Genomic DNA, 11,322 nt, shown 5'->3' with positions numbered 1-11,322 from the left:
ACTTACAACATAAACAAACGGTCAGTCAACAGTCTCAATAAATAATGGCTTAGCAACCCAACAAGGGATATGATTTGCTGCATAACGATTACAAGGCTGTAGTCCGCCATCATCTTCGTTGTTGTGAGTTCTGAGACTCCGCGGGCTTAACAGTCATTGGCTAGAGGGTCAAGGGGTGGGGCGATGACGTCATGGTTTACGATTTCAGTCGGTTTCAGGCGTCCACACGATTCCCAAACGAAACCGGGTAGATTTTAAACCACCTCCGAGGGTGGTTTCAGAAGTTAACGGTTTCGGTCAGCGGATTCGCCGGCTTTGTGTGGACGGAAGGCCGAACCGTACAAGACCTTTGCGGTTTCGCCATGAAATCGGCTTCGTGTGGACGGGGCCTAACAGCATTGTCCACCACTATGATTAACCCAATTCAACTTCCAGAGAGACACACGGGGGGAGAGAGAGGGACAGAGAGACAGAGAGGGAGAGAGAGGGAGAGAGAGAGAGAGAGAGAGAGAGAGAGCGAGGGAAAGAGAGAGAGGGAGAGAGAGAGGGAGAGCGAGGGAGAGAGGGAATGAGAGAGAGGGAGAGAGAGAGAGAGAGAGAAAGAGAGAGAGAGAGAGAGAGAGAGAGAGAGAGAGAGAGAGAGAGAGAGAGAGAGAGAGAGAGAGAGAGAGAGAGAGAGAAGGAGAGAGAAGGAGAGAGAGAGAGAGAGAGAGAGAGAGAGAGAGAGAGAGAGAGAGAGAGAAGGAGAGAGAGAGAGAGAGAGAGAGAGAGAGAGAGAGAGAGAGAGAGAGAGAGAGAGAGAGAGAGAGAGAGAGAGAGAGAGAGAGAGAGAGAGAGAGAGAGAGAGAGAGAGAGAGAGAGAGAGAGAGAGAGAGAGATCTCTTGGCCAAGAAAGAAGAGCTGAGGAATCAATGGTTGGATTGAACATTCATTCACCGTGACCGAGGCCCGGGTACTCCCGGCCGCCACGTCTCCCGTCTTGCCGCGGCCCAGGCACCGTGACCTTGGGCACCGCGACCATAGCCACGGCACTCCCGCGTCTCCCGCTTTGCCCCGTCAATGAATGAATGGCCCGGGAACCGCGGGCACTGGGGCACTGGGACAGCGGTCCAGGCAATGCGGGCACCGCAACCCGGGAACCACGGGCACCGCGGCCCGGGCAACGCGGGCACCAGGAAAACAGATCGCTCGCAGAGGCCTAATTAGGCCTATATATTTTGTATTTGAACGGTCTATTCGTGGAGACTACGCTCAGAGCAGCTGGAACTGAACAACAGCAAGAGGACGGCGGAAAACAGGCAATGAAACAAAATTAGTATTTTTTTTGTTGCTATCGCCCATGTTTGATTGTGTTGAGTTGTTTATTGAACTGTTAAACTGTGAACTTGGGTTATGTTTATCAGCGTTGCTATAGAGATCATGACGATAGCTGATGTAACGGGAGTCCGGGCGTGTGCAGGACCGAACCGCGCTGTATGACCACTGTTACACTGAGCATCGGCTATTCATTTCAGATAGCCTATTTTTGCACCAAAAAGATTTGAAAATCATGAAAGTTTAAAATCCCCCCCCCCCCCCCCCCCCAAAAAAATAAAAGTAAATCACGTTCCCAGCGCCCCCCTAGGTTGTTCCCGCCCGTTGAGAAACCATGGTCTAGGCTGGGCCAGCCCTTCTCTGGGATTTGGATGAATAACACGACCTCTGGCTTAGATATTGAGTGCACCAGTGAAGTTTAGATTGTGTAAAGGAAACAAGAAAGTCAGGGAGCAAAGACTTGAGGCCTCCAGACTGAGGTCTTTCAGTGGCTCATTGTATGCTCAGCCTCACAATTTTGTACTTTTTAAAGGCCTTGTATTTTGCCAGAAATTTTGAACCAGAAAAAAAAGAAGAACCTTTATTCGCCCGATCGAGACCAAATTGATATTCCTTTTTTTTTTTCAATTTCCCCGTCACCATGGAGACAAGAATTCCGGTAAAATAACAGATTCAATAATGCATGCCTTGAACTTTTGACCAATGGTTGTTCACATTGCCATCTTCAGAAACTAAGCCAAAAATGTATTTCAGTGAAGGCTGTTTATTCGTCTTCCCCGCAATAACTAATCAATCAATCAATGACTTCTTTCTTGCGACCTCACCACACTTATTTTCCTCCAGAAGTATGCTTCCCTCTTAAAGTGTAATTCCGGCGAAAATTTAACCGAGGGTCTTTGTTTTGGCATGAAAACCCATCAAATAAGCCCTCAAGATATCTTTTTCATTGAAAATCGAGTATTAGAGTTTGCCCAGCGCAATGTTTGGCGTCCATATTATTGGTTTGGGGCATCGAGTTTCGCCTCAGCATCAGCATTTTTGAACCACTAATATTGTTAAAAATAGCACCAAACCTCTGCAGTAGCATGACTAGGGTCCCCAGACATAAAACAAAGCACAAACAACTTAGTTTGCAAACCTAGTCGATTGCCGAATGCGGCAGAGTTCAGTTCAAGGAGGAAAGTTTTGGAATTTATAATTTCTATAATTGCTATTTATAAATAATTTATTGTGTTGACACGTAAATTAAAGGATGTGTTTGTTGTATGTTATTGTACTGTTATTACACAAATATATGACAACAATTGTTAAACGTTCGGATGACTCTTCCTCCTCCACACCAATTGAGAAAAATCATACAACACGACAAATAAGCAACATATAAACAACCTTACCTCAAGTTTATCCGTAGCCACTTGCTGCACGCGTGGAATAGCATTCTTCTTCAATGACACTTTCTTTGGGTTCTTTGGGTCAGCAGCTCTTTTAGGAATGATGAAGTCTTCCTTATCGAAATGAGCACTGCAGACACGGTGATCCTTCTATATCAGCATCTCAATTGGCGTCTCAATGTCCATAATGAAAACAATAAGCCACTGGTCTACCAAAGATCGGTCATTGTACCACGATGGCAGTCTATGGAAAGTTTCTGGGGTGTAACTTTTCATTTGTTTTCCGCACCCGGAGAAAACACAAACACGAACCATCTCTCTCTCTCTTGACTTCAAGCTGTAGATGGGTCGTCTTCTCCGGGGCTTGAGCTGTCCTTCACTCTATACGTTAATCACGTGTGCAGTGCGTCTTCTGTCAACAACGTGCCATGCTTGATTGTAGCGAACAAATATTTTGTAACTGTAACCTACATATGAAAGTCCTTTAATTTACATGTCAACACTTGCTATATATTATTTATAAATATAATTTACATCGAATATAAATTACAAAACTTTCCTCCTTGAACTGAACTCCGGCGCATTCGGCAACCGACTTGTGTGGACTTCCTGTAAACACGGACCTACCAGTAATGCTTGTTAGTCTTTTTAAATAAACTCTGGGTTTGCAAACTAAGTTGTTTGTGCTTCGTTTTATGTGTAGGGACCCTAGTCATGCTACTGCAGAGGTTTGGTGCAAAAATGCTGATTTCGAAGCGAAACTCAATGCCCCAAGTCAATAACATGGACGCTAAACATTGCGCCGGGCAAACTCTAATACTCGATTTTCAATGAAAAAGGTATCTGGAGGGCTTATTTGATGGGTTTCATGCCAAAACAAAGACCCTGGGTTCAATTTTTGCAGGAATTACACTTTAAGACTCTCTGCTTCGGTCTCACCTCAGAACCAATGCATTCTTAAACCTGAGCCTCTACAAAATATGCCAACACATCTGCTGATGCACTCAGAGCAGTGCATCAGAATCTGTGTGTGACCGGGGTCTCTCTACTCTTCGATGCTGCCGCCCATCTCCTCAGACAACCCGTGGCGGTGCGACTGTGCCCTCCACTGGTTGAGGAGCTGGATCGACGAGGAGGGCCAGCGTCTGCTCAGCTCTGCCGAACGGCGGCTGGTCTGCACCGAGCCCCCGCGCCTCTCCCACCTCAGCCTGGTGGAGGTGCCCCTCAACAGCCTGGTGTGCATCCCACCTCTGGTGCAGCTGGAGCCCAGGAGGCTGGCCGTGCGGCTGGGGGAGAGTCTCCGGGTGTCCTGCCACGCCTCGGGATATCCGCGACCGCAGGTACCGTATTCATACACACCCTGGACGTAAGGCTTAGTTAAGGTTAGTTGGTAATTGCGTTGCGTCGGCATGGAACCTTCACTGAGCCTTTAGTCCTTTGAAACATGCTCACAGAGTGGTACTCACTGTCTGCAACGTCTGATTTGGGGTCTGTTTTGGGGTGTTGTTGTACTTGTGTGCCCCATGGCCAGTTGTCTGCCAATTAACAGGGACCAGATGAGCAGTCTTTGTGTGATTGCAAACGAGCTGACATTTGCAATTGATTGTCTTCATAGTTAGGATAAATCATCGCCAACCAGATCCAAGAAGACTTGCCAGAAAGTGGGCCATTAACAATGATCAGTGTTATGATTGAAACAATGGTACTCTCCATGTATGTATAATCATGACGATCCCGTCTGCCCGCAGGTGACCTGGAGGAAGGCCTTCCAGGGTAAGGTGGTGCTGTCCCCCCGGGGCCTGGTGCACGAGCTGGGGGGCGGAGGGTCCGCGGGCGGGGGCGGCGGCGGGGCCAGAGAGGAGGAAGAGGAGGACGCCTCGGACGAAGGGAAGGTGCGTCTGCAGAAGAGCGAGGGGGGCGAGCGCTTCGACCCCGACACGGGCAGCGGCATGCTGTTCCTCAGCAACGTGACGGTGGCGCACGCCGGCTTCTACGAGTGCGAGGCCTGGAACGCCGGCGGCGTGGCCCGGGTCACCTTCCAGCTGGCCATCAACTCCTCCACCTCCTCATCCTCCGCCTCCTCGTCCTCCATCTGGGCGTCCTGGTCCCAGGCGAGCGCGCCCTACTACCCCTCCTGGCCCCGCCTGAGGAACCACCGGCCCGCCTCGGGCTCGGACGTCAGCCGCGAGCCGCTGTACGCGCTGGGCAGCATGGCCTTCAGCGCCCTGGGGCCCGCCACTCAGACGGCCATCGCCATCGGCATCTCGCTGCTGGCGCTCACCGCGCTGCTGCTGGTGGCCATGATCTACAGCCGGCACCAGCAGCGGGAGAAGGAGGCGGACGTATCGGAGAAGGTGAGTGCCCTCTGCAGGGAGGTGAGCCAGTAGCGGATAGTAGATCCGTTTGTATGCGGGTTAAACCCCGATCGGGTGTATTCGTTCACTATTGGATCAGAGTAACCAATCAATGGTTTAATATATATTTTTAGTGTATTTATTGTGATGTTCGGTGGAGTGCGGATTATATACATTCAAATCAGTCATGTATCCAGTGTGTTGTAACAGACCATCAAGGTATCGCTTTGATGCACAATGAAAGTCTTTTTCACCAAAAGGTCCTTTTCAAGCAACTTTGCAAAATCAAGAAGCATACAGCGTGGATGTTTTTTCATAGAGATTGTGACCAATAAAATAAACAGTTTTTATCTAAACAAATCTTGATCAAACCCATCACACTAAAGGAGGGGGGGGGGGGGGGGGGGATCACAACAGACGCACACAAAGGTCTCCTAAAGCAACGCTTTGTGTGTCCCCCACCGTAGGAGGAGAGCATCCTGTACGTCAACGACTACTCGGACGGGCCTACCACCTTCGCCCAGCTGGAGGAGTACCGCGACGAGCGGGGCCACGAGATGTACGTGCTGAACCGCGCCAAGCCCGTCCTGCCGCCCGCGCCCCCCGCCTCCGCCGGCCCCCTGGGGGGTTACCCGGCCCCGGCCCCCTCCGACAGCCTGTCCTCCTGCAGCCCCGTCCGCTCGGCGGGGCCCGGACAGGCCGTGAGCCCGGCCCCGGCCCCCAAGAAGCAGCAGCATCAACTCCAGCAGCAGCAGCAACAGCAGCAGCAGCAGCAGCAGCAGCAGCAGCAGCAGCAGCAGGAGAAGCTGGAGAAGCTGGAGAAGCTGGAGCATCAGCAGGAGCCGGACATACGGACCATGCGGAGGATGGCTGGGGAGGGGGGTGAGGCGGAGCCCGTGGTCACGTCCGAGGCGGAGGGGATGTTCCTCAACCACACGGGCCTCTTCATGGACTCCCAGATCGCCTACGAGATTCACTGCTGAGGAGGCGCCCGCGTGGAAAACTTAAGCTAAAGAAATCCAGAGATCCCTAAACGTTCGAGATGGGATACGTGACTCCGCTTGATTCATTCCGCTTACTGTGCTTCTTGTGCTGACCATTCGTGTGTGAGACATAAAAACAAACGACAAAAACAAACCGACCCATTGAGGTGAAGGGGGGGAAAAACACGCAACGCATCGAGAGAGGAACACGAGCCTGGTGCCTAAAAAGGAACGCCATTCATACGTGGAGGTTCAGGAGAAGGACTTTGTTCAGGTTGGTCCTCACCTCACCTCACCTGGGTGACCTCGCGTGTGTATGTATGTGTGAACAAACCCCCCCCCCCCCCCACCCGCCCTCACCCCTTTCTCTTACACTATTAGACTTGAGGTGATGTCACTGCACCAGACAAGGTCCCTGTGCTGGGGCGAGACACTTTGCCAGTGAAGGTGATTACTTACTGAGAATAGGCTTTGGCTGCTGTGACTCACTCACAACCGCTCCAATCAAATCTGAAAGTAAATCCGTCTGATGTTTGCATAAAGTGACCCCCCCCCACTCCACAAACCCACACACACACACACGCACACACTTTCATACAATAATACTGAGGGTAGACTATATTCTGTTGTCTATATGGTCACGGAGGGTAGATACATTCAACAGTATATTACTGCGTTGGATCTACTCATGATGTTTCAACATGAGATAGCAGGGAGGAAACTCTGCGAGTCGGTTTAGCCATACATCTGGGACCTCATGCACAAAAGCATCCACAGTGTCTGATACGGGACGTGGAACAAGCTGCGTCCATGTTACAACACAAATCACTGAAGCTAAACCTTGTTTGTGGTCGTACAGGGGGAAAATGATCGATGATTTGTGAGCGTGTTATGACTGCCTGTGTGGGTACATATAGCCAGGGGGGGAAATAAACATAGTTCAAGTAATTGGATACAATTCACCGTTACATAACGAACAGCTAATGTTTTTTTTTTTATTGATTAAGATTCAGCAGAGGACCAGTCGTCCAATTATTTCTTCACATACAACGTATATTATCTCCAGACAGGCCTTTCGTACAGTCCTACTTTACAAGAGGGAACTAGTAGCTGTCATATCAAGGAGGAAATGTATGGAAAGCATGTGTCGATGGAGCGTTAATTGGATATTATATTATTCGGTCTAAGGGAATATTTGAGTTCATTCAAAGTAAAACTTAACGCAGATTTAGAGTGGTTTGCTACTCGGTAGCAAACCACTGTATGTACAGATTTACATTTCCACACACATAAGTATTTGACTAATTCCTTGCTAAAGTTAGTGTGTTAACAGGTTTTAAAAGATAGCACTACAAGTCAAGTCATAAAAATAGGGAATATTGAATTGTGTTATTTGCTTAAGAGTCATCTATCAGAGATCAAATTAATATCGTAAAGGTGCTGAGTAAAAATATATTCTAAAGTGATTTTCTGTAGCCTTCCCTACCCGTCTTTTCTTCCTTAAAAAACGTCTCTCAGCATTGGTTATTCAAATGTTAAAAAATACCGACACAGATGTCTGCTCCTTCTATGTACCAGGGCATAGTAGTAGACTCAACTTCACTTGTTGAGTCTACTACCCTTGCCCTGGTTTCTTGTACATGGCAAATGTGTTATTGCAGAAAAGCACCAGTAGGGGGCTGTCAAAGATTTTGGTCTTGCACCTATTTCTGAATAGTCATGGTGTTAGGAGAGTGGAGAAAGGTTTGGAAGCTTAATTTGAGTCGCAGTGAGTCGAATGACTGGTAGTAGCAGCAAATAACAGTTATTACTATGTAATCATACTGTCGGCACTGCTCTAGAGAACTGCTCCCGTCTTGTGTCAGGCCCATTTTGTTGACAGCACTGCTTGATTCACATTTATAAGATACTATTTTACAAAAGAAAATATGCCAGGGTTTTTTGTTTTCATGTTCAGCATGCCAGAAGTTCAAGATAATGCCGCCACTGTCTTTCTCCAAAGTTCTCAGGAATGGAATTTAAAAGCATAGAATGTATCCATCTGCGGTTCTCCTTTAATGAAGTTTCCCTTTTGAATCGGGACTCTCTCAACGGGCGTTGACAACCTCTGACACTGGGACATGTCACGAGTCCAGCTTCCTAAGTCGCAGATTTAAAAAGAGATAATATACGATATCTTCATGACGTTGAAACATTTAATGGCTGCCATATTTTTCATGGTTAGGTGTCTCCAGACTGTTTTATAATTCTAGACTTTATGTAGGCCTTTGTCTTAGATTTTTTTAATACAGTCGTCGTTTAAAGTAGCACAAATGAATGTCAAAATATGACTATTACCCAAAATAATGGACTCTACGGGAAGATGCTTGATCACAGAAACACATTCTATCCGTTTAAATTCTATGATTTCAGCCAATGTTCCCTCCTAATCAACATCAATGTACAGTGTGAAGATGCATGGTGATGTATTTCAAGGGCATTATCTATCCTTTTATTTCTCCTTTTATATGTAATAATCTTGTAAAGTATGAAAGTGTAAGATATGCTTGCTATACAGATGGGGTTTCCTCTACAAACCTCAATCTTCCCCACTCTAAGTCATATATTTGTTTACGTTTTTAATGATGCAGAGTCTAGGAATTCCTATTCCAAAAGATATTATCTGGTACAGATGGTTCGTAATAATCTGGAGCAGGACAATGCAGTGGCGGGGATGTACGGCTCCCAGCCGACAGGTGTTGAGATCCATCCCCAATGCCGCAGCCTACCTGCAGGGGGCCTCCTGGAGCCAGATGGCCCCTGGGTCCCTACCCTAGGTCCCTTCCCACCTGCCCCACCTACCTGCTTCCTTAATGACATGTATCTGAATCCATTGTAAGTCGCTTTGGGTGAAATTGTCTCCTAAATAGGTCCACAACGCACATGAAGAATGTCTCCTTTTATATCAAGGGTGGTTTATTGACCGTTATTGATTTCTTCATTACCCATGGGACATTTCTGATCTCCTGGCTGGAAACACTGTGTCATGCTTAGATGCAACGGTGGATGTTAGATGTTGCCTCATCCTTATATTCTCTTATCCCTCAAGAACTTTGAAAGTTGATACCTCAAATGGCCTGATTTATTTGCCGAATTAATTCAAGAACATAATATTGATGTTTACAATGATATATTCGATTCACATGTCATTCATTTTTGTTTGCTGCGGTTATCACGCAACAATGAAAGAAAACATTCAGAAACAGAAATGTGCATTCGAACCCACGGATCAATTCTATCATCAAGTACTTCAGCCATTATTTGAAAATCATGTCATCTCATTGTCTTCATACAATCTTTGCTAGAAGTACAAAGCTATGGCATTTGACTCAGCCATGTCGTTGTTCATTACGTAACCAGTGCTACATGTTTGTTATAGCTGCTATATAATTCTCTGTGGATATACAATTGTTTCTACTATGGTTGGTTTGTTATTTTAAACATGTTCAGCATATTACCTAGTGTATTGAGTACCAATTATTTATTGATTTGTATGTTTATATTCAGATCAACTTTATTTAATATACTTAATTTGTTCAAATCCCTTTGTGAATGTATTTATTTTGGGGGATTTAAAAAATGTATTGTATGCTCCATTCTATTTTAAAGTAATAAAGTCAATCTGTGCCGTTCCTACTTTGCATCAAATATTTCTACAAACCCTTACTTTCACTTCTTGTTTCATTCAATGTAACTGCTCCCATGCAGGCTGACAACACAGAGAAAGTGGACCCCGTCTGAGGCTAAAGAGCAAGCTATAAATCTGCTCTCAGGCACAGAGACATTGAGGGGCAGGTGCATCATGGGAGTTGGGGTGTTGATCTCCTGACAAGTTGTCAGACATTGCACAAAGCAACCGCAGCCAAAAGGAGGAAGCTGGTTGTTTCTGAGGTGTGCCAACAAGAGGAGGCAATACACAGTGCAAGGGCAGTCTAACAGGGCCAGCGTCCAAATAAATAAAAGGGGTGCTGGTTATGGCAAGGGATAATACAAGTCCTATTAACTCAACTGATTGAGCAAACCATTGAATCCGTGTGGAAATCCATTTGGACAGTTGTTCCCATCACAGGTCTCTTCAATTATTTTCGGTACACTGGTTAAACTTCGAGCCTTTTGTTCTGTATCAGTTGATGATGTCTTTCCAAGCCAGAGTGTAAATAAACAGATATGGTCAGTATTGATATAGTACACTTTCTGAACTCTGTAGTTATGTCAATATAACTGCAGTCTACTGAGTTTTATTGATCCAATTCTGGTCACCCTAAAGGAACTGGCATTGGCCAACTCAGTCTAAAACCAAAATGTGGTATAACTAGGGGAATAGCAGAAAACATAGTAGTTTTACAATAACAACTCTAAAATAGTGAGACACTTTCTTTTGCATAGGCCTGCATCCACGTGCCGTGACTGTCAAGTGTCTTTCTGCGAGAAACAAACAAGATTGCTTACATTTGTTTTATTCTCAGTGGGAAATGAAATATTTGTATATAAATTCGACATTTAAACATTTCTAGAGCGAAAAGTGCATTATATTGTCATTATCTTCTTTCAGTGATATAATTTCTAGTTTGTTAGTTATTTGGTGAGTGCTGCAAGCAAAGCTTAACTATTGTGGATCTTTCTTTATTTCTTTCTTTATTATTCTTACCTCAAAATCCCAAGAAAAGCTCTCAACAATATGTGTCCAAAACACAAAAAATGGGTTTTGGTTCTGAGGGTCTTCATAAAGAGGGGGGCGTGTTATCCGCATGGCATCCGCACAACCCACGCCATTTGATGATACTTTTTTAGTATGCGTTGTATCTGTCAAGAGCCTGTTATAAATGTAGTGTTAGAAATTTCATCTGAAACAGCGGGTTCCCTTGGTCTTTAAGTTGGTATTCGTAATTTTTTTCAAAAGGCCTCAAAGGCCATATTGCAAAACTTCCAAGTCCTATTAACTCAACTAATTGAGCAAACCATTGAATCCGTGTGGAAATCCATTTGGACAGTTGTTCCCATCACAGGTCTCTTCAATTATTTTCGGTACACTGGTTAAACTTTGAGCCTTTTGTTCTGTATCAGTTGATGATGTCTTTCCAAGCCAGAGTGTAAATAAACAGATATGGTCAGTATTGATATAGTACACTTTCTGAACTCTGTAGTTATGTCAATATAACTGCAGTCTACTGAGTTTTATTGATCCAATTCTGGTCACCCTAAAGGAACTGGCATTGGCCAACTCAGTCTAAAACCAAAATG

The 11,322-nt window shown here is 45.8% G+C and overlaps 1 protein-coding gene across 1 annotated transcript in view; it reads left to right on the top strand.

Annotated features, from left to right (window-relative positions):
• Positions 1 to 9,713, top strand: part of LOC115555824 (leucine-rich repeat-containing protein 24) — a 15,343-nt gene extending 5,630 nt beyond the window's left edge. The window contains exons 6-9 of the mRNA XM_030372856.1: positions 3,783 to 4,045; positions 4,454 to 5,059; positions 5,527 to 5,775; positions 5,875 to 9,713. Of these exons, the coding sequence (XP_030228716.1) occupies positions 3,783 to 4,045; positions 4,454 to 5,059; positions 5,527 to 5,775; positions 5,875 to 6,042 (1,286 nt within the window). The 3' untranslated portion in view covers positions 6,043 to 9,713. The remainder of the gene's footprint in view (positions 1 to 3,782; positions 4,046 to 4,453; positions 5,060 to 5,526; positions 5,776 to 5,874) is intronic.
• Positions 9,714 to 11,322: the final 1,609 nt, after the last annotated feature.

This window comes from Gadus morhua, chromosome 12, assembly GCF_902167405.1.
Source record: "Gadus morhua chromosome 12, gadMor3.0, whole genome shotgun sequence".
Lineage (NCBI taxonomy): Eukaryota > Metazoa > Chordata > Actinopteri > Gadiformes > Gadidae > Gadus > Gadus morhua.
This window is presented reverse-complemented; position numbering and strand designations above follow the sequence as displayed.